A 23,718-nucleotide genomic window follows, 5' to 3' on the forward strand; every position below is an offset into this window, starting at 1 on the left:
CTCCCTCCTGCTCACTGCCTTGCTCCCTCACTGTCTATCACTCGCTGCTAGTGAGGCAGTGAGGGCTCAGGCAAAGAGTAACAAGTGAAGCAGCCACAGGTAGGGAGCAGGTGAAAGGTTGGAATTGGGGTGGCAAGCAGGAGTGAATGGCAAATGCTCAATAGCTGCACAATGACGCAGTAGAGAGAGGAACCACACATGCACCAACGGATGGAGGGGGAATGCCAACTTCCTCTTCTAGTTCAGTGCCAGGTGATACAGTGAAACCCAATTTAAAGAGTGGGGTGGTGGTGAGAGAGATTTCATCATATTCTTTCCAAATGTTACAAATTCCATGTACTTCAGGTACTTTCTCAGGTTCAGCAGCATCTGTCACTCTCATGATCAGAGTGTTTAACTTTTATGGGAGTTGATTCACTAGCCTAAAGCATAACCTAGGGACTCAAAAGCTTGTGAACTGATCAATTAATCAATGGGATGGGGGGGTCGGGGGGAGAAGCAAACGAGGATGAGTGGGGGGGTGCAATTGCTGTCACAGAAAACCAGTTAGATTACATACATAAATGTGATGGGCAATTAACATTGCTCCTGAGTAGCAAAGAGAAGGCTTGAACAATTTCAGATGGACTTAAGTAAATAAAATATTTTTTTAAAAAAGGGAGTTGCAATATTTGTAACCAAAATAAATATTAATATTTGTATATGGTATATTACAACTCTAACATTATCCTATAATAAAGTTTTTTTTTAAACACGATACAAAAATGGGGTAAAAGTTGACATTTCATACAGTTGTGTGAAGGTGCATTAGACAGATTTCTTTCCCCACTATCTCAAGCACACATCTTGGCAGATTAGAGACTGAATTAATAAATTCAGTCACCAATAATTAAAAACAATTCAAAAAGGTGGTTTTCAGTTTACCAAATTCATTTTCAGCGACTGATTAAGCTGCAAGGCTGGGACATAGTTGGCACGTTGAAGATGGTGAACTAACAGATATTCCTGGTTCTGAAGACTGCCACTCTTCTTCAAAAACTTCTCCAAACACTCCTGTGAATAGATATACAACACTATATAAATATTGCAGATACAATGATCATGATGTATTCACACTAAGACCATATAACAGCAAACACGTCTACGGAAAAGATATTTAAATGGAAAATATTTGTTTTCAAATTACAACTAAAAATTAGTCTTACTTCCAACTACAGGCATCTTTAGGAATTAGTGATTTATGGGTAGTATACCTGTTCAGTAGCAGTGAAAGGAAGTTTAAGTAGTTCTTCCATCAACCCGTTCTCCTGACATAGCTCATACATGTGCTTTAGCAGGTCCTCTACATTTATTCTGCCCGAGTTTAGTCGAAGTAGATGCCAAGCCTCCACCATGCACCTGAAAGTTTATGTTACAAAATAAACATTTTTATTTAGTTTCAATGCCAGTTTTCACAATTCAACTTAACATGCACAACCTATCCATTTAAAGGCTATACAACACATAGGAACCTTTAAAGGACTGGTCCTCAAAAATAAGTAGCAAGTTGCTGATGAAAAAGAGCTAAGCAACAATGCCTCCCTTTTGCAACATTAGATCATTCATTCCTTGAGTCCATCATTCAATTAACTCATGACTGATTTGTTGGAATGGCTCCACCCACCTTTGTTCCATAATCCTCCATTTTGTTGTGTAACAAAAATGCATCAAATTTGTTTTTTAGATTTTCAACTGACCTACTACCGGGGGGGGGGGGGGGGGGGAGAACACAAGAGAGAGAGAGAGAGGAAGAGAGAGAGAGACAGGAGAACATGTCAGATGTTTACTGCCTTTTCTGTGACGAAGTTCTTCGTGAATTGCCTAGCTCTAATTTTAAGGTTAATCCTCTTTTTTGAGTTTAAGTTTATTTATTAATGTCACAAGTAGGCTTACATTAACATTGCAATGAAGTTACTGTGAAAATCCCCTAGCCGCCACACTCCGGTGCCTGTTCGGGTACACTGAGGGAAAATTTAGCATGACCATAATACAGGTAAGCTTTCAATCATTGCCTACCAAAGGCAGTTTCAAAAGAGCAGTTTAAATGCCCAGGTCTTTCAGTGCTCTGGTGTAGTGTGCATATACACATGATAACAAGGCAGTTAAGTTAGTCCCTCCTGCTGCACAATAAATATGAGTCCAATGAGAAAGTACACCTGTGCCGTTCATGCTTGAAAAATGGTTGGCAGAATTGCCAAGTATTGCTATATTAACTTCATGTAACAAAATCTACCTTTAGTAACTGAGCGGATAAATGGATGACACTACTATCAGTGAGAAGAACCTACAAAAATAAACGGATGGCCAATTCAGTTACCTGTTAAATAGCAAAACGGTAAGATGCAGTTTAACTTCATTGCTACTAGCCATTGAAGGTTTCATTGCCTGCATATACCGGAGGGCCTTTCTAGGCTCTCCTTGGCACATCAAGGCTTGTATGATCCGGACATGCTGCCATGAGGCCAGTGACCTGCTGGTGGCTGGATGCAAAATACGATCCAAAGCATTCTGGAGAGAAAGGGAAGAAATGAGAGATCAAAATGCAATACTTTCCAACTGAAGACCACTACCACATAATACTAAATTAATGTAGACTTGTCAAATCTTACATCAGTGATTCTCATGGCTATTCTTGCGACACAATATACTGAAAGATCTTACTTTCCTGGGTATATATCTATCACAGACATACCTTGTGCCTTAGTCAATAATAGAAGTTACAGCATGGAATCTAGGTCAATCAGTCTATTTTTGGGACTTGCGCTCCATGAGCCTCTACCTCAACCAAATCATCTAACAGATTGTTTTGCACATCTTAAAACAGAAATCAAATGGGAATTTGTTTCTAGGATATATGACAGAAATCTTATCAGTAAATAAATTGTCACCCAACTTACTGGACTTTTGTACTGCAGGTAAATAAATGTTAAACTAAGAGTTGGTATTAAATTTTAGCTAATTGTAATTGTGCTAATGGCATTTGGAAGGAGGTAACTGCTTGGGTCACGGGAGATGGCTGTGCAAAGAATTGCCTCTTCCCTATGGTACTCTAAGGGAGCTCAGGGCCCAGCCCCTGGAGTGGTGATTATCTGAAGACAGACTTCATAGATTTCAAATTTGGCAGGCAATCTCATTCAGACAGCTGATGTGGCTTATAAAAATTGCTGCGCTGATTTGATAGACTAGGCCTTATAGTAAGGTAACCTACTGGAAACTTTTTCTTGTATCTAGCCCCTATGCTGCCCCAGCCTGCCTCAGGAAGTTGTAGTCATAATTTGAGCTGCAAGTAAAGCAATGTTGTTGTAAAAACTCAGTCCACCATCTGTTCAGAGAGGAGGATCTAACACCTCACTATTACAACCACCTCAATTTTGCCATAATTCTAGTTCATCTGATTGTTAGAGACATACCACACTGCATAACATGCTTCTCACCTCATTAGGATTTTCTTTAATACAATACTTAGCCTTCTCAACTAATAATATACAAATCAACAGTTTCAGATAACACTGACATTGTGACAAAGTGATTGTGCATAATTTGCAGCATGATATGGCTGGAACTCAAAAAGTTTGTTATCTTTCACAGGCATTACTAACTGCCCAACCAACAAGAATTACACTATGGAGTGTTTGCTAATTATAGTGTGTGCTTGGTTCTACATCAACCTATCTTGTTCGCGATTATCAATCTCTAGTCTCATATGCTGTTCATCCTTTTTAAATCTTCAAGGTTTATCTTCACGGGCTGGGTCGAATACCCTGCCTCTGTCAGTAGATTGTGTATGTTGGCATTTTAAAGACTCGTCATCTTCCCCTGGCCTTGCTCAAGTCTGGCACGAACAGCTCCCCCCCAACAAAAAAGACGCAACTCTGTATCATTGACATTTTCAGCAACCTTGAATTCATTTTAAAAATTCTTCCCTGCCTTTGCAGAAATGACTTAATAAATGTATAAAGACATGTGGACACACTGTCAGCTCTTACCGGATTGGCCAAGGCAGTGCTTCACGTGCATCTACCTTGTGACGGTCATAACCGCGACTCCAGTTACCTCCTCAAAGCATTTCAGCAGAGAAGTGATTGCATAATGCTCCCACCTCTATGCTGATTACTCCTAATGGAGCTGGCTTTTGATGAAGCAGAATAACCTTGTATATAATGCCGTCAAGCATTTTCATCTCACTGTAGATATTTGGTAATTTAGTGTTTACTTTATAAACCATGCCTCTCTTTGTACAAAGATGGCAACTGACCATCCACTAATTCTGCACTAGTAACATTTGATTCTTCAGAAATTTAATTGTGCATTGCTCATTTCTTCTCATTTACCTTGCGAATTCTAGGGTATTATGCAGCTAACTTGGATTTCATGATTTTTTAAAAAAATCTTCTTCGCAGCACACGTTTCACTGATATCTACTTGTATTGTAGATGACGGAGCCTAAAAATGGGTTTATTTTAGCACAATTGTCTTTACTTGCAACGGTCAATGAAAAAACATTTAGTTCCTGAACATCTGGAGTTTGAATGAAATAAAAATTTCCTACATAGCTCAGAATTTGAAGCCATTTGATGCACATCTTTGGACACACTACCATGGCAGGTATGGACATGTTAAAAGTTTTAAATCATTACATACAATGTTAACTGTCAATTTTCAATGCACCAAGATACTTTCAACAAGAAAGTCAATAATGTACTTCAACTGACTAGAAAGCAGAGGTTCTTTACCTCATGGTCACTGTGATCCAAAAGCCAAAATCCTTGGATAAGGTTCACCAGACCCACAGGAACGGCAAAAGCAGGTGGAAAGGATTCAATTGAAGACTCATTCTTGTTAGGGGCAGAAGAAAGAACATCTAGCAGCAGGTAAATGGCCTGTAAATCAGAGGTTAAGGCTCCAAAACAGAAGTGCAATGACCCAAATTATAAGTAATTATGTAATTAAAAATCACAATAGGAGGCCAGATATTTGCAAACACTAATTCATCAGTATGCCAGAAAGGCTGCACACAACCAAAAATACCTCCCACATTGCTGAAGGATACAATGGCATGCTTTGTTGTTTCATCTACATTCTCCAGTAAATACACATCAAGAAGAGCCTGTTATTAAAAATAAGGTCAGTTTAATATTTGCAAAAATTTCAAGTAAACATATTTTGCCATTTGTGCATCATATCTTACATGAAGAGTTGAGGGTGGATATTTTCCTGTCCCTCCTTCGTCCCTCTTCCACAGGTGCTCTATGTAGTCCCCTGTTTCTGATACCATTCCATCGATCAACAGGCAGTCTGAACACCATCTGCCTCTGGGTAAAGGAATATGAAATATTATGAGTCACCTTGTGGCTACCCAATGTTTCTTGTCTAAAGATCAAGTTTTCCTTGAAAGATGGGTTTTCCCTGGGAAAATCCAAGTTCAAAACATCGATTTCAAAACTAGAAATGATGAACTAAGTTACAAAAAGAGCTGTGCTGTACAATAAATCAGTAATTTTGAGGATCATTACTGCACATTTAATTTGTTTAAAAAATCCATGAGGAACGTACTTGGATAGACGTTCCAACTTGTGCCGTCTGTTGGTATAATAATTTTGTATAATGGGGTAGTTGTAGATGGGCCTGGATAACTGCAACACATCGACATCATCTAAAAGAAAAGTAAATAACATTTATATAGATTGCACAAGCCAACTGAAGCACAGCATAAAAATGTTATTCCTGCTTAATCAATCAGCAGTTTTAAAATATATATCTTGATCGTACCTGAACCCTCGGGGAGTAGGCCAGCACGACAGAACCACAATACAACCTGAGTGTATTGGGAAAGTAGAGTGCCTACAAGGCGTTTGTTCATTAAGTCAATCAATCCTGTTGGAAATATTTTCATTAATATACTTATAAGGGTTTCTATATTCAAACTATGTAGTTAAGATAAATATTCAGCTGGAGCCTCTGGCTGGAAAAGTTCTCTCGTAATGTTTATTTGTAGGTTAATGCCATACACAAATGTATACTGAATATTTGGTGGCTATTTGTTAATATGATTAACAAAACACAATTAGCAAAAGCTTAAAGATATTGCTGCACAGCCAAACTAAAATGGCATACGAGTAACAATTTATGCAAAGGAATGCAGCTGTAACACTTATACACACACCTCGCTCAGTCAGCTCCTGGGCCTCAGTAAGGAAACAGCTAACAATGGTGGTGAGGTTGCTAAGTAACATCTGGCAGTGCTGCAGAGACTGGAGTGTGTGTGGGTCAATGAAGTGACACGATCCATCAAAAAGTGGAATACCTAGTGGTTAAAGGATAAAGTGAAACACACCAGAGTTAAGCATGTGGCGACCTTTTCAAAACCATTTTCACAGCTGTTAACCCTCACACTTCTAGACTTGCACAAATACCAACTTCAAAATGAGAATAATATACCTGAAATGCAAGTTCAAAAAAAAACAACTGAGCACGTAACTTTATTTCTATGAATTAATTTGGGGTGATCATGCCTACAGTACGATGCATGCAAGTTAATGTCAGCCTTGTTAAATCAGTGGAATCTACAGAGCAAACACCAGCCTCTTCCAGACACGTAGCTGAGAAGTACAAAATCCTGCCATCCCACCACCCACAAGTGTAGATTCACTCCTGGTTGACCTTTGTGTCTCCCACTTGTATGTTAGTTTGCGGCCTGGAGGCAAATTGCCAGAAAAAAGTTTCAGCCAGAAGATGATAGCATAACAAGACCATAAAAAAGGAAAAATGGAAGTTTAGGAAGTTGTTTATGGATTCAAAATATGTAAATGTGAACTTGGCAAAAAATGCATCTTCCTTTAAATAAAAAATTGCAAGTGCTATTAAAGATTTGGCCTAAATACATAGAGTTCAAAAGTGAAGTGCTAATTTAGTTCTGTATTAACCTAACACACCTACATAAAGGGATAAAGGGGGAGGTGGCTAGTGAATTCCAGATAAATGGGATAGTGCAGCTGTCTCTACCACCAACTGGAACGAAAAGGAATGGGGATTGTAATGATACTGTGCTATTGATATATTTTTATGCTTAAGACTACTTTAAGAGTCAGTGTTTTGTTACAGCAAGTTGGTTTGTTTGGAGGGAATACAGCGCAGATGCTGAGAAAGCACGATAATTACTCATTTTAGCCATGCAGTGCTATTTAGAAGGCTTAATGCATTTTTGTTTACGTAAGTTCCCCTGGGGTTTCAGAGTAGTGATTGACAGAGTCATGTGATACTAAGTTAAGGGGAGGAGCTCGGCTTGTAACAAAAAACCTCCTTCATTTTAATTTTAAAAGTGAGTTGGTGACTGGAGCTGTTAAAAGAGTGTCTCTCTCTCAGAAATCTTCACGGCTGCTACCACAAAGTAAAACAAGAATGCCTGGATTTGCTAACTATATTTAAAGTGGGGTTTAAGTCTGTTGTTTACTTGGAACTGAAATAGTGATGTGTTAGAAATTAGAGTTGTTTTTTTCATGCTTAAAGATTGTTCAACAGTTAAGAGTTAAATTGCTTCATTTTGTTCAAGTTATACTTACTGTGTTATGAATAAAGCTTGCTTTGATAAAAGAATCCCTAATTTGTCAGTGGCATTACTCCTGAGGTGAAGCATCTTTTCCTCACATTTATGCCAAGATAGAAAAATTGTTGGGGGCTAGTCTACTTTCTTAATATATCTTGGGGTTCAGTTCCAGCATCTTAACAGGATGCAGGGAAGGCCAGAATCAGAGGACTGAAAGTTATGGGTGCAAGGGTTAGAATGAGGACAGAAGTTTTCACTTTAGTGGAAATAGGAAGCCCGTGAAGATCACAGAAGAGGAGGCTGATAGAGCAGAAAAGGCTACAAGCAGGAAGAGGTATGACCAAGTTTATGACAGCTGACAAGGAAGATCTGGAATAATAGTCCCAAAGATGCCGAAAGAATAGATAAGAGTTTCAATGGTATTGGGGATGAGACAGATGATTCAAACTTATTCCAAGTATCACAAATGCTAACAAGGGCAACAATTGCACCAGAGTAATGAAAGAATGCTAATTTTATGGACACTAAGAGATAGTAAATCGAAAGATGTACAGCTTAAAAACACAATACGTTGGCCCGTGTGATTCTGCAACCGAGGCAAGCCACCATCTTTCAGAGAATAGAAATCTAGAAGGGGGAAAAAGGTAGTTATACTTCCTACCACCTCAGACTCTCTCCCACCCAAGATGATATAACCTCATTTACTAGATTATGCATCATAAAAGCTGAGCGAATTACTGGAAAAAAGCACTTTCACAAACTGTGTGGAGACTTACAGATGTTGTCGAGTTCCTCCTTGGTCCGAGTTATTTTTTTCCAGGTCCACTCAAGCACAAAGCGCAGGCTGGCAGCTGACCTAGGTTGTTCTTATGATGGAGTAAATAAAAACATTACTATATATAACTGTAAGAAGTCTCCACATCATATATATATATATATATATACATATCCACAGATCAAAGCAGGTGCCTGAAAATAGGTTTTACTGTTAAGAGGGCATTTTTTTTAACACTCAACATTTCAATCATAGAAACCCTACAGTGCAGAAGGAAGCCATTCGGCCCATCGAGTTTGCATCGACCAAATCTCACCCAGGCCCTATCCTGTAATTTCACATATTTAGCCTGCTAACCCCCTGACACTAGGGTCAATTTAGCATGCCCAATCCACCTAACCTGCACATCTTTGGACTGTGGGAGGAAACCGGAGCACCCGGAGGAAACCCACGCAGACACGGGGAGAATGTGCAAACTCCACACAGTGACCCGAGGCCGGAATTGCACCGGGGTCCCTGGCGCTGTGAGGCAGCAGTGCTAACCCCTGTGCCATTATCTCCCCATTACTTAAGCTGAAATGCCATTTTTTAAAAAAATGTTGGCAGCATTCCATTGGTGTTCAATTGTTTAACTCAGCTGTGATGTGCTCAAATTATTGGGCAAGCTCAACGGTCAGAAAATAACATTCCTTTACCAGGTGTCATTTTATTTCTTCATGAAGTACATTGAAAGTCAAATAAGTAAATTCCAAGGGATTTGATTTTTATGATTTGAAAACACAGCAAAACCATAATCATTCACAAAGCTATAAAGTGCCTCATTATCTGTTTTCTTTGTTTTTTTGAACAGAAACATTAATATGTACCAAAAAGTTCAAGCTAAGGAAAACTATAATTTCCAACTTTGTCAAGCTTTCCCAGTGAAACAACTTTCAGTTCAAGTATAAGCCTTCTATTTTGAAAACATAATTTTTAGCTTCATATTTACATACAGAAATGTATTGTTTATTTCGGGTAGCTGGGGAGTGGGGGGGCATTATGGATGAGAGGGAGGGGAAGGTAGCCAGAATTAACAATCTTTGTTGAGCAAGTCAATATGCTGAAGAGGGACAGGAAAGGGTTGGCTGTGATTTCCCCACATCAGATCACAAATAGGCTAATATTAAAAAATTGGATACTTGGGAGGAGGTACTGGAGGATGATTTGTAATTGTGAACCTTGGTGTGTCCCTACTTTCAGAAGAGGATCGAAAACTGGAAAAAAAAGTTGGCTAAGTTTTTATCTCACTGCACTCCACAATTGGACCTCCTGCCATGCCTTCAACCGTCTCCAGAGTGCAACAAAGTATTTGGAGCGAGACTGATGACATTTGGGCTACTTCCATTTTATTTCTTTTGCCTGTTTCAGTGTACTCTTGACCTGTGCAATATCTTAAAGTTCAAACGTTTATTGATTAGTGTCACAAGTAGGCTTACATTAACACTGCAATGAAGTTAGTGTAAAAATCCCCTAGTCGCCACACTCCGGTGCCTGTTCACCGAGGGACAATTTAGCTTGGCCAATGCATCTAACCAGCATGTCTTTCGGACTGTGGGAGGAAACCCATGCAGACACGGGGAGAATGTGCAAACTCTGCACAGACAGTGACTCAAGCCGGGAATTGAACCCGGGTCCCTGCGTTGAGACAGCAGTGCTAACCACTGTGCCACGTGCTGCCCTCATATCTTAGTACATATTACATTTTTTAAGCAAAAGACCCAGTAGGCCATTCAGTCCCTCAAGCTTGTTCCAAGATGGGAGTGTCTTTCAGAGGCAATATGTTTTGTTTTAATTAGAAGACTCAACGGTCCCATTAGTCATTTTTGAGAAGAAAATGGAGGAACAATACTGGCACTGGAGGAGTTGTGGAGGAGATTCACTAGGTTGATTCCAGAGTTTAGAGGGCTGGCTTATGAGGAAAGACTGAGTGGACTGGGACGAGACTCATTGAAATTCAGAAGAATGAGGGGAGATCTTATAAAAACATATAAAATTGTGAAGGGGATAGATAAGATAGAAGCAGGGAGGTTGTTTCCACTGGCAGGTGAAACTAGAACTACTGGGCATTGCCTCAAAGTAAGGGGAAGCAGATTTAGGACCGAGTTGAGGAGGAACTTCTTCACTCAAAGGGTTGTGAATCTGTGGAATTCCCTGCTCAGTGAAGCAGTTGAGGCTAACTCATTGAATGTTTTTAAGGCAAAGATAGATAAATTTTTGAACAGTAAAGGAATTTAAGGTTATGGTGAGCAGGCAGGCAAGTGGAGCCGAGTCCACAGAAAGATCAGCCATGATCTTGTTGAATGGCGGAGCAGGCTCGAAGCGCCAGATGGCCTACTCCTGGTTCTTATGTTCTTAAAAGCTTGCACACTTTTCAGTCCACAGAAGCCTTCTTTGGGCTCTGTAAATGTACTGCTATAGTGGTGTTAATGGCTTTAAAAACTCACCTGGCATTACAAAAAAATAATGAGTGTATTATTAATAAGGCCAGAATACCAAGCTGAATTTTTCAAAAGTTGAAAGCAGCAATATTTTCAAAATACATTATAATTTGGCCTATGACTAACCTGATACATTCCATTTAGTCACAACTTCAAAACAAACTGCAAATCCAATAAAAAGTTTAAAACGAACAGAGCAACCAGGTTAAAACAGGGTTATTATATATAGATTTCAACAGGCTTACCTTCTGCTGTCCATTGTTTGATGCATCCCGTTATTAACCCCAAGGAACTAGATTCCACAGCTGCTGACAAAATTGCTTCAAGTTTCTCTTCCTTAGAAAAAAAAAGTAATGTTATAATTGAGTTTGCACTCCTGATAGTATCTCATCCCAGCTTTAAGGGTTTGCTTCCATAGACACGTCCACAAGTCCCTCTGAAATGAAACAGGACCTCATGTATAAAATAACCTTGTATAATATGCCTGAAGGTGAATAATGAATCATTGTACTGATAAGGTGCACAACGGACATTATACATTTCATCATTTTAAATCCAAAAAACTCTTTAAAATAAACAAATTACTGCAAACTCAAAAAGCAAAAACATATAGCCTGCATGTAAGAAACTAATTAAGCAACTTAATCAAATTTTAGAGACATTTAATGAGTCAAACACCAACTAGTTCTGAGGAATAAAAGTTGTGCGTCAACTTTGTCACCTTCATTTCCATACAGCAAAGCCCTGCTAAAACACATTGATTAACCATCCTCAATGAAATCAAGTTACAAGACCACATCAAAGATTTAAGCAAAAGCAGAAGAAAGACTTAAACAGAAAATTAGTTAGAGGTCAAACTGGGCTTGAATTATTGCTCATGTGTTCATGCTTTCGTCATCCGACAGAATTGATAAAAGTAGCTGATTCATGGAATTGTTCATAGAAAAGGCTGTCAATGATGCATTCATCAACTACTATGTGCAGCTCTATACTTTTGTCTGTTTAGCTCTGAATAGCTCACTTTCAAAGATGACAGTGAGTTACCGCGCTAAAAAATAGGAGAAATGCAAACTACAATTTGTGAAGTTCAAAACTAGTCAATAAGCACATCACGCACCAAATCATTTATTTGCCTGTTGGCAGCATGCTTGACCTTGCTTAAATTTTTCACGGTTCCACTACCTCCAGAATTGAAGCTCTGAAGCAGTCAGATCTCCTCGGGACATAAATAAATAAATGGAAGGCGATGTAGGAATTAGATCCCATCAACAATGAATGTTTAGACAGCTCCCTGTAAATGTTGCTTAAGGCAGAGCATTTTTCTTGTCAAAATACAGAGTCAATAAAATCATGTTCCCTTGTAAAAAGGCCCAATAAACATCTCGCCAATCCTGGTGAGCAAGTTATATGCATGTAAACGCAAGCATCAGTTTCAATGCTGAGAGATTAGAAATGTATTTGGTTGCAAGCTTCAGGACTCTGAGGATACTTGCATAGCCAGTAGATATAAGTAAAATATTGCGGATGCTGGAAACATTTGTTGATAAAGAAACAAAATGAACATTTGGAGTTGAATATGACTTCTTCAGAACGACTGTAGTAACGATATCTGACTCATTAACTCGATTTCCTCAACATAGATCTTGCAGTATCTGCGAATTTCTATAGAATCCATCAAATTTCATAATTCATGTTTTGTAGGAATATAACTTTTAGTTTTGGGGAAATTAAATTTGTCAACGTAAGGTAATCTGGAATTCAAAGTAGCTAGATCATGCACGGTACTTCCACATCAAAGGTACTTCCATGTGTACTCAAGGTCAGAGTTAGAACGTTGAGAGCCACAAAATGGCAGGTTGGCCCAGTTGGCCAGGGACTGAAAACAGTAAGTCTGAGGAAGTCTCTTCATTAGAGATATGAATTATTCATGTAATTCCCCAGATCAAAGGCAGGTTGAAAGGCAACAAGTAAACAAGGGGAAGTTCTTACAGCATCCATATACTTTTCAGAGAGAGACAGCGAGCGAGGCAGAGGGGGCTACAAAAGCAGCACAGCGGGCCAGGAGACTCGAGCGGAGGCCGTTTCGCGAGCTTCCTGCTGGCCGCCACTGCCTCCATGAGTCTCCAAGCACCGGAATTTCGACATCATTAACTCCGTGCCAGAAGTCAGTGTGGAGCTGAATAAATCATGGAAATTCTAATTTCCATACAATTTAAATGTTATTAGTGAGCCCAGGACTGAAATCTCTCGACCGCTTTCCAGGAATGTTTCATTCCAGCAGGGTTTAGTATAGATCCCTACATGCGGGGAACTGGTGGCCCGACCCCACGGGAGTGAAGGGAGGCCATCGAGGCCCCCCCACAGGGCGCCGGGGTGGGGATGTCAGTCTGCATTGGAGAGGCGGAGGGGGAAATTGGTGCGGGTGGGAACATTGAGGCGGACTAGAGCCAGGATCGAGGCTGGCCCAGGCATGTTCGGGAGGGCCAGTGATCGGGGCGAGGGGAGATTGGCAAGGCCAGCGATGTGGGTGCCGTGGGGGTGGCCAGCGATCGAGCACTGAGATTGGCGCATGCGCAGTGGCCCGTTCAGCACTATGCTTCCAGCCTCTCCAGTGGGAAAAGGGCCCCACCCACTGATTTTTGGAGTGATTTACACTCGGGCTCTGGTTTTTTTCAGCGGGATTTTCAAAATGAAGCTCCTACACTCTGTGCACTGTACAGACACCAGTTTTTACACGAATTCAACACTTACAATTTTTGGGGGGAATTGCTCCCAGAGAGAGAGAGAGAGAAATTGATTGAGATTTTGGGGTCGGACATGTCCCCTTTTCTTCGTGCTCTGCCAGTTTTCTTTTGGCTCACATCCAACCCTTGTTGCTCTCTGTGGTGCCATGCCCTTATCTTGTGGCTTGTTGCCTTCTCGCCTCCTGGGCCTTTTTCTTCTTAGATATTATAATCCATGTTAGTTTTTTTTCTTGTGTGGGGGAGGAGTGAGGCAGAGGGAGAGAGAGAGAGTGAGGTTGGGAAGGGGAGAGGAGTGGCAGAGAGAGGAGAGGGGGAGGGGAGAGAGAGAGAGAGATAGGGGGAGGGGAGAGACAGAGAGACTGGAGGTTTGAGTACCAGGCTGAGAAACAGAAAGTCAAAGTAAATTCTTAAGGCCTGTAGCACACCATGATCTTATCCCAGGATGAGTGAAGGAACCTTCAATATCCTGTAAGGCATAGAACGGGAAGTGATCCTTTGAGACATTTGCATTTAAATAGCAAGGGTTCATGAAATATGGTGTTAAGTACTTGCTTTATTTAATGCTTGTACAGTGAAATGTTTGTTAAAAATGCAAAATCTGGTGGCATGATTCTTTTACTTAACTCGAGTTCCAATTTTTAAAAATTTAATGGACTCCCTTGAGACCATAACATCTGCTGAGTATTTCCAGCACTTTTGTTTTTATTAACTGCAAGTGGGTGTAAGCTAAACAAGCAGAACGCACGAGGAATGAATAAAGGGGCAAAAGCTGTTTATAAATGGTGGTGGCGGTGGGGGAGAAGAGTTATAAAAAATAGAAAACTGGCAGAACAAGTTTCAATTTAAGTCACACCTTGCAGGCCCTCGGGAAAACTAAAATCACATCAAAGATAATGGACTTGATTCAGAGAATTTGCGCAAAACAAAATCCCAAAAACAACTGGCATGAATGATCAGTCTTTTAAAAAAATTCTGTTGATTAAGGGAAGAATGCAGGACTTGCGTCCTTCTCTGAATAGAATCACTTACATCCACCTAAACAAGCTAAACTGGGACCTGGCTTACTTAATACTTCATCCAAAAGGCCATTTCTGTATTACACTGATGTGTCAGATTAAATAAAGTGCTTGATTCTTGGGAGTAAAGTTTGATAACACAGTCATGGTACTGCTAAAAGGAAGTAGCACTTTACCGAATGCAAGATTCTAAAAGCAATTGGTTAGGAAACACACAAAAGTACAATTGATATCCTAAAGATAGCCACAACAAAAGATGCTAAACAAATATTAAAACAGTTATTTGAACAAATGTTCAAGCTCCAAGAGAGAGAAGTTGAAGGGAAATTAGTCCAAAATATTTTTAAGAAATGCTGAACCGGTAATACTATTGTTATCAATTTATTAAAGTAAACTGAATTCTGAAAGATTCAGAGATCAATGAGGTAGAAACAGTAGCTAGATAAATCAAATGGAAGGCTAGCAATCTCTTAGACCTGTTGGCATAGCACAAACCGAGGATGATCACAGAGACAAGTGAATAAATTTGTTGGGTGTTAGCAATTTTCACAAAAGCATTAAGCACTTGAGGGTTTACAGAGTGAAACAAGCAAGGAAATCACATGCACATATTTTAATAGAGCAACAAATTAAACTCAAGCAGTTATAGGTCCATTGGCTTAACAGTAACAGGCAAAGTAATGGAAATCACTCTGTAGAGTAGACTGGAAGAACACTTAATGACAATAATTTATTCAAATTAATAAGGTAGCTTCATTTGATTATAAAGTTAATTATTTCAGGAACCTTTGTCTACACTTCCCGCTGCCTCGGCAAAGCAGCCAACATAATCAAGGACCCCACGCACCCCGGACATACTCTCTTCCACCTTCTTCTGTCGGGAAAAAGATACAAAAGTCTGAGGATGCATACCAACTGACTCAAGAACAGCTTCCTCCCTGCTGCCATTAGACTTTTGAATGGACCCAAGTTGATCTTTCTCTACAGCCTAGCTATGACTAACACTACATTCTGCACTCTCTCCTTTCCTTCTCTATGAATGGTATGCTTTGTCTGTATAGAGAAGCGCAAGAAACAATACTTTTCACTGTATACTAATACACGTGACAATAATAAATCATGATGTGGAGATGCCAGCATTGGACTGAAGTGGGCACAGTAAGAAGTGCCAATGATGAATAAAATAAAAAAAAAGTTAGATGAAAAAAAACTAAAATAAAATCCACTTTACAACATAGATAATAGGCCATAAGAGTTGGAAAACAAAATTTGATGGGTCAAATGGTTTTTGCTTATCTTTCAATGTTTCTTTCAATCCATCAATAGAAGATTTTACACATCTCTTATTTTCAACTTACTTGTGAGAGACAAGAAGGCTGTACATCTGCTAGCCTTGGAGACAGAAGGCCAGCCATCAGGCAACGACTATAACCATCAGGTATAGCTTCACTGAGAAAAGGACCAGTTTTCTTCAAATAATTTAATGTCTAGAAAACAAAATTAGATGTCAGTAATGCGATGAACAAAAGTTCTCCGTATAAGTGTATGATCAAAGGATAAACATTACGACACAAGGCCAATAAAGCATTTTCCTGTAAACTGAGTGAGGACAGCTGAAGGCGGCAAGTTGAACATCTAGCAAAAACACAGTCAGTTCATGACAGTTTCTATAGAGGCCGAGAGATTATGGATCATAGATACCCAGTAAATAACTGAGAAAGCACAATCTCCTTTCAAAACTTGCGTGATACCAGTTTTAAAATGAAAGCTTTCTGGAATGTGAGTGTTGCTACTGAATGGCTAGCTGGGGACTACTACATTACACTGAATTTGCCCAGAATCAGTTTCCACAAAGAAAACCTGGTGTCAAGTACCAGTTTAAGTAAATTATACCACAGTGAACTGTTGATTTGTTGAAATAAGTGATGGCAAGGAGGAGTAGAGGAGGAAATAAAGCCAAGATCCAGTTGAGTAATAGGTAAAAATGAAGGCCAGCCCATGACTACAATGGTGGAGTGGTCAGTGTCTTGTCCAGAAAGCTGGAACTTAAAACAGAACCACAGCGCAAATGGCTATAGTGAAATCAACAAAAATATATTTGTCAAGTACAAAAGGATTTAGATGTTACATAAATTCTTTCTCCCACGTTGACTTACTTTTCTCCCCTTCATAACCTCCCCACCCACCGCAGATACGTATATAAGAGACTAGTCTAATTTCTGGCTGAAGTAGTGTTGGGTCAGCTTAAATCTGAAATCAGATTTTTTGTAAATTTAAAATTACCTCAGTTTAATAAAAAGTGACACTGAATTATTGCTGTATTAAATAGCATCAGAACTCACCTCTTTTTGAAACCCAGAGCATGTTATATGCACAAGACCTGAATTTATCAAACAAGTTGCATCTGTAAAAATAAAAAAACATACCTTTTCATAATACAAAAGTCAGTTAGATTTTGTTCAAGCTCAATATCTTAAACAACATTGGCCTCCAATTTAAAAACATCAATGTTTAGCAACTCATTCAAACAATGCAGATTAGTTAAAATCCCACCGTATTACAATTTCAATTTATACTAGTCACACTGTAGCATTCATAAGGGAGCAGTAATGAACAAAACTGATGTATAAATGGAAACATTTGGAGAACACTGCAAAGACACTGGGGTGAGATATCAACAACTAGTTCCAAGTTTTAGACATAGAACAATACAGCACAGAACAGGCCCTTCGGCCCACGATGTTGTGCCGAGCTTTATCTGAAACCAAGATCAAGCTATCCCACTCCCTATCATCCTGGTGTGCTCCATGTGCCTATCCAATAACCGCTTAAATGTTCCTAAAGTGTCTGACTCCACTATCACTGCAGGCAGTCCATTCCACACCCCAACCACTCTCTGCGTAAAGAACCTACCTCTGATATCCTTCCTGTATCTCCCACCACGAACCCGATAGTTATGCCCCCTTGTAATAGCTCCATCCACCCGAGGAAATAGTCTTTGAACGTTCACTCTATCTATCCCCTTCATCATTTTATAAACCTCTATTAAGTCTCCCCTCAGCCTCCTCCGCTCCAGAGAGAACAGCCCTAGCTCTCCCTCAACCTTTCCTCATAAGACCTACCCTCCAAACCAGGCAGCATCCTGGTAAATCTCCTCTGCACTCTTTCCAGCACTTCCACATCCTTCTTATAGTGAGGTGACCAGAACTGCACACAAGTTTTCTTGAAGTAAGAAATAGCACTTTTTTGGCACATTTAATGTAGTAAAATGTCCCAACTTCACAGAAGCATCATCAGATTTAAATTTAACACCAAGGCTACAGAATTGTTAGACCAAGTGATCAAAGTTAACTCACCTAAGTGGCCATTACACAAGCATGAACCTTTAAAATTACATAAATGTTACATCATGCCATAGCACCATAGAAGTCTTAAACCATACAAGTACACTTACCGAAATTGTAGGTACTAGGATTGAAGAACTGCTCTGGTGGGGGATAAGAAGGAGGAACTCCACGACTCAGGCTTCTTTCGTGTACCAAAACATCCAGCAGATAATACGGAAAGGTCATGCACACAATAGCATCAAGGGACCATAATGCAAAATAGGGGCAGTTATGGAGTTGCTCTCCCGCCCTGTAAAAATTAAAATAACCATATCCAGTCACAATTACAATTTTCAACAAGATCTTTCAAACCTATGACCTCTACAACCTAGAAGGACAAAGCAGTAAGCGCTTGGGTACACCACTATTTGCAAGTTCCTTTACAAGTCTCTCACACATATTGACTTGGAACTATATTGCCGTTGCTTAACTGTTGCCGGGTCAAGATCCTGGAACTCCCTTCCTAACAGCACGATGAGCTGTAATGGTTCAAGGTGGCAGCTCACCACCACCTTCTCAAAGGCAATTAAGAATGGACAAAAAAATGGCCCATGAATTTTAGCCTAGCATGAATAAATAATAAAAATGATCAATACCTGTCCTGATGAAAGGTCATTGACCTGAAATACTAACTCTGTTTCTCTCCACAGATGCCGCCTGACCTGCTGAGTATTGCCAGCATTACTGACAGCTGCAGTATTTTGCTTTTATACAATTTGAAAATTTGTTTCTGCACTTTGAAAGAATCATGCAGGAAAAATGTGGATGCAACACTTAAACATAGAAACTAGAAGCAGAGGTAGGCCATTTGGCCCTTTGAGCCTGCTCCGCCATTCATTTCGATCATGGCTGATCATTCTGCGGCAGTGAATTCCACACACTCACCACCCTCTGGGTGAAGAAATGTCTTCTCACCTCAGTTCTAAAAGGTTTAGTCCTTATCCTCAAACCACGACCCCTAGATCTGGACTCCCCCACCATTAGGAACATTCTTTCTGAATCTAAGCTGTCTCACCCTGTTAGAATTTTTTACAAATTTCTATGAGATCCCCTCTCTCTTCTAAATTCCAGTGAATAGAATCCTAACCGACTTAGTCTCTCCAATTCCAATTGTTCCATAATGGCCAAATGTACAAAAATTAATCATCTGGAAGCTGGATCATTTATTACAATGGACGTGTCCTTCTTTCTGTTGATTGTGTTAAGTGTTTGAATAACCAGTGCATAAACCTCAGTTTCTTTTGCAATTACACATAGAAGACACTGAAATTTATCCCAAGGTAGTCCAAAGTCAGCTTATTACACTGATGTGGGCGACAGGCTTCCACATTAACTGGGAATTTTCCAAGCTAGCCGGGTACTATCCCTGCTCAGCCACACCCAGACAACTCGTTTAAGTTCTTGCTGAGCTTAAGTCACACAATCAAGCCAATGAGATGGCGCACTGGCTTGAAAGTTTGTGGTGTTCTGACAGGAAGGAAAATGATTTGATGTTTTCAACTTTTCTCTGCTCAAACTGAGGAATATCAATACCAGGAAATGGAACATTCCTTTCTTCTGGGTGAGGACTACTGAGCAAACAGTCAGATGCGCAAGAGCTACCTCAATTCCTCTATCAGTGTCAGAATAACACTTACTCCTGACCAGGTCCCCTCATCCTCAACATGAGCTTGCCAATTTGGTGCTTCATGATTATCAATAAAATTTTATTGAACAGTTATGAATAGAAAAATAAGGAAATCCAGATTTCATACCTTAGTGAATCAGGCATCTGTGCATGATACCAACGATTGATATCAAAAATACCCAGGTAGGTGGATGGCTTTCGTTGCCCATATGTATTCACCTGCCAACTGAAAATAGACACACTGGTGTCTGGCGAGCTGGCTGTAAGCAAAAGGATCACACTAAGCTTATTGTAAACAAATCAGCGCAAAAATTACATTAATAACAATTACAATGATATATTCAATTATTTTTGTTCTGTACAATGCAAGGATCAGTGTGGAACTTCGTATCCTCTGAAAAAATTGTAAATTCAATTCAGGAGATCACTAGACAGCAACAATAGTCCCAAGTAAAACAACACATCAAAAGTTTGGAAAACTTTGAATAGAACCACTTCATTTTTTGAACAATTGTGCTGTGGGAGAGTTTTTAACCACATCCGACCAGCGCAAAACTAGCTGGGTAGTTATCATCCAAGTCACTTACCTTTGATTACCCGGTTCCCCCAAGCCTCTGGACAGAAAACTAAGGCACCCAGTCAAACCTGGCAAGGTCATTCATTAAATAACATCACATCAGGGTCTGATGTTATCATTGAACCCTGACTGCAATTGTAACTAGGCCCGAGCAGGAAAGGTTTTGCAGCTTTCCCGGCAAGCTGAACAGTCGGGATCTGCTGGGAAGATGAAGAGATTCGAGCACATACGTATTTATAAAGAGCAGGAATGCGGCTCCGGGTTCTACATGGGAATTTTAGCCCACTTCTGCACCACACTTCTTTCCTTCTGGGACACCTTCTTGGAATCCTCCTGCCAGCACTTACCAGAGAATGTCAGCAGGTGGCCACGGGGAACCAGACTTTCTTGCAGCATATTAATGATACCCGTATGTTTAATAGCCTACAAGATTTCTACAGCAACGGCTGAGTCCCGAATTCACCTCACAACCTTCAAAACCTATTCAGGGCCGATATCTTGTAAATTTCAATCCTTAAACTACGTAGTAGTGTCATTTGAGATCAGAAAATTCCACTATTTCTCAATTAAGTGAATGTTGACAGCCTGAAGCTCCCAATCTTTCCCAAGGGGATTTATGGACAGCTTTGGACATAAGCAGTAACATTGCCGTTTGATCTTCAAGAACAATCTACTAGGATTTACCTGCTCTATATAAGTAATACTTTAAACTCACCCTCAGTCACACTTTCTTCTCTATCACCATGATTGCGAAATTTCTCTATAGTCTGGCAGCCCAGCAGCCGAGCATTGGTATTCCTAGTCCTTGAAGAAAATACTTCATAGGTAAGATCTTGAGTATAACGCTCTTCACAATATTCCAAGCCCTTCAAAATAACAGAAAGTCTATTTAGAAACTCTGAAAGCAAGTTAGAACCCATGTTGCTGCTGCTTAATGTGCCACCAACCTCTATGGCACGTGTTCATTCTTGGAGCATAGATTTCCAATCATGTCACCAGGGCCCAAAGGTCTACAAAATCAGACTTTTGAAGTTTGTTGCCTTAACATATTATTTCATATTATATTCCATACATATTGCCAGATAATCTTTATCTGTTTATATCTAAATCTCGATTGAGAATCATGGAGTTGAAGTAAAGGTGCGAGGAAAATCACAGGACCTCTCTAGAAATGACCATTATCAACAGCTTTATATTAACCATGGGTCGGATTTTATACCCTTTGCTGGATGGTTGGGGGTACTTGTAATATGGTGAGTATCCAATCTCCTTCCTGCCCATGACCTGTTCCCCACGATACAGGAAGGTGGGTAAGGCACCCAATGGGCAGACTGCTCTTTGACCTACTGAAGCCCTTACTTCTTCAATTAATTGGCAATTGAGGGTTTCAATCTGCCTCCACTCTCAAAACATGCTAGGCAGTGGCAATTAGGCCAGAGTGCAAATGCTGTTTTTGAAAGGGCTTCCTTGAAAAGTCAGGAAGCGGGGGGAGGGATCATCAATTGGAGGGCACCCCCACTTTTGGGCCTCACTGCCTGCCCTCCGAAGGCCACGATCCCCTCCAGATTTCTGATCCCCACCCACTCTAAAAGTCCAGAACTTAACAGCTCACAGTCCTCGCTCTTCTTTCTCATCTCCTTGCAATACCAGCAGCGGCCACTATTGAGTTCTGGCACTGCTAAAATTGCTAGAGCTGCTGTCCAATCCAATTGGTTGACAGCTCTTGAGGGTAGGCCTTCCTGTCCACTGTGGGGCTGAACTCCAACCTTCAGAAACACAGTCGTTACAGCACAGGAAGCTATTTGGCCCATCTGAATCTGTTTAGCCCAGCTCCATGTTATCGTTGCGGAGCAAGCTTTTTAAGAGTTAGTCTGTCAAAACCAACATTCCTTCTGGGAGGGTTGAGCAGTCTCACTACAGCTCCACATACCTCATAAAATACAGCCCCATGAAATCTGTCATTCCTTCCTCACGTTATCCCCTTCACAAGAGCGAACCTGAGCCACAAGTTTGTAAATCAGGTAATTGTCTAAGTACACTTTGTATTTATATCACTGTGGTATAACAGATGTACCGGATTCTAGTACATGGGGGGCAAGCAGGAAAATGGAGGCAAACCCAGCATCCGCCATGATCAAATTGAAACTGTGGAGTAGATTCAATAGACTATTCATCCTATCCCTTCTTCGAATTTGTGTTCTCGTCCATTGTATAGATTGCTCCTAACAGTGAATCAAGTTGGAGGATTCATTTATTAACCAGACACCACAGCAATCACTAACTGGATTAGACTTTTAGTTTTAAAATTGCAACTACTTTAAATATTTTTAGCATTCATATATCATTAATCCTATCCCTATTTAGACTCAAAAATCTGCCATTTGTTCAAAATTAACAAGGGTTGTTACTTTGTGAATGCATCAAAATATCTTGTTCATAGTAAGAAAAATGTGTACCTCATAGAGGATTTGTCCAGATGTTAAACATTTCCGATCGCCAAATGCCAACTGGAGTAAGTGCAGGCTTACCACATCCCCTTCACTAAAAACAAAAACAAAGTAGTAAACTAAGACTGGACCACATTACCATTCCTTCTAGGTGTTTGTTGACCACAGAAACTATCTGCAAACGTAGCTTTAAATGACATATGTTGCCTGTGCTTTAAAATGATCAGAACTTAAAATGAACAAACAAAACTGAAGATTAATTTTCTTCTGGAAAATTCAATATTGGAAGAATCGGGCAAAGCAGTAATTAGATGCTAGCCTTTGACTCTTGAGATTAGAATTCCAATATTATGCAGCATTGTTTACTGCTGCACTATCATTCGAAGTTAATTCTGGATCTCCTGATCTTATTCCTAACGGACACTGTCCTATAGCAAGAGCAAGAACATTTCCCTTGAGCTCAAGTGGGCCCACACAATAACTACTGACATAGGATATATGGCACAAAACAGGCCATTCAGCTCAACCAGTCCATGACCACGTTTATATTCCAATTGGGCCTCCTCTCATCTTTCCTCACCTAAAGGTAGAACCGTAGATAAGATCTCAATGAAACATGAGAAGTTGCTTTCCCGCGATTGGGGACAAGATGCACTGTTACAGATTTATGCTGCACCTAACTGCATCATACCCAATTTTGGAATGATTGATAATGTAGCAGGTGGGGAGGGCGGGATCATGCAACGGTCTGCTGGCTTTGGGTGGGGTTTTCCGGTTTTGGGGTGAGTGCGGCTGGAAAATCCCTCCCAAAGTCTTCCATGCTCAGTATTAATATTAATCACCTCACAAAGCAAACAATTTACATAAAACATGAATTGCTCTCAATAACTATACTGCAACATGTTTATTGTTTTTCCATACGTAATTATGGACACTCACCTATCCTGAGCAGACTGCACAGCCCAAAGATAACAGCAGTTCCGAGGGTCGTTCTCAGGCTCCTGAAAGGTGAATGCATAGACGGGCACCTTCCCTCCTTCCAACTGCGAGTGGTATCTGCACCAAGGAAAATGGTCCCATCAAATCA

The 23,718-nt window shown here is 40.2% G+C and overlaps 1 protein-coding gene across 3 annotated transcripts in view; it reads right to left on the minus strand.

Moving 5' to 3' along the window:
- Nucleotides 1-23,718, minus strand: part of ahctf1 (AT hook containing transcription factor 1) — an 86,807-nt gene that overhangs the window by 33,436 nt on the left and 29,653 nt on the right. For all 3 annotated transcript variants that reach the window (XR_013499615.1, XM_078229514.1, XM_078229513.1), the window contains exons 6-23: nt 23,571-23,687; nt 22,641-22,725; nt 20,900-21,050; nt 19,735-19,867; nt 18,049-18,230; nt 16,937-16,998; nt 15,953-16,081; nt 11,080-11,170; nt 8,359-8,448; nt 6,203-6,343; nt 5,809-5,913; nt 5,593-5,692; nt 5,228-5,351; nt 5,090-5,146; nt 4,773-4,919; nt 2,357-2,547; nt 1,254-1,398; nt 925-1,053 (exon numbers count right to left, since the gene is read on the minus strand). Coding sequence is in view for 2 of the 3 variants with exons in the window: in XM_078229514.1 (XP_078085640.1) it covers nt 925-1,053; nt 1,254-1,398; nt 2,357-2,547; nt 4,773-4,919; nt 5,090-5,146; nt 5,228-5,351; nt 5,593-5,692; nt 5,809-5,913; nt 6,203-6,343; nt 8,359-8,448; nt 11,080-11,170; nt 15,953-16,081; nt 16,937-16,998; nt 18,049-18,230; nt 19,735-19,867; nt 20,900-21,050; nt 22,641-22,725; nt 23,571-23,687 (2,179 nt within the window). In the remaining variant the exon portion in view is untranslated. The remainder of the gene's footprint in view (nt 1-924; nt 1,054-1,253; nt 1,399-2,356; nt 2,548-4,772; nt 4,920-5,089; nt 5,147-5,227; nt 5,352-5,592; nt 5,693-5,808; nt 5,914-6,202; nt 6,344-8,358; nt 8,449-11,079; nt 11,171-15,952; nt 16,082-16,936; nt 16,999-18,048; nt 18,231-19,734; nt 19,868-20,899; nt 21,051-22,640; nt 22,726-23,570; nt 23,688-23,718) is intronic.

The sequence above is a fragment of the Mustelus asterias genome, chromosome 15, assembly GCF_964213995.1.
Source record: "Mustelus asterias chromosome 15, sMusAst1.hap1.1, whole genome shotgun sequence".
In the NCBI taxonomy this organism is placed as follows: domain Eukaryota; kingdom Metazoa; phylum Chordata; class Chondrichthyes; order Carcharhiniformes; family Triakidae; genus Mustelus; species Mustelus asterias.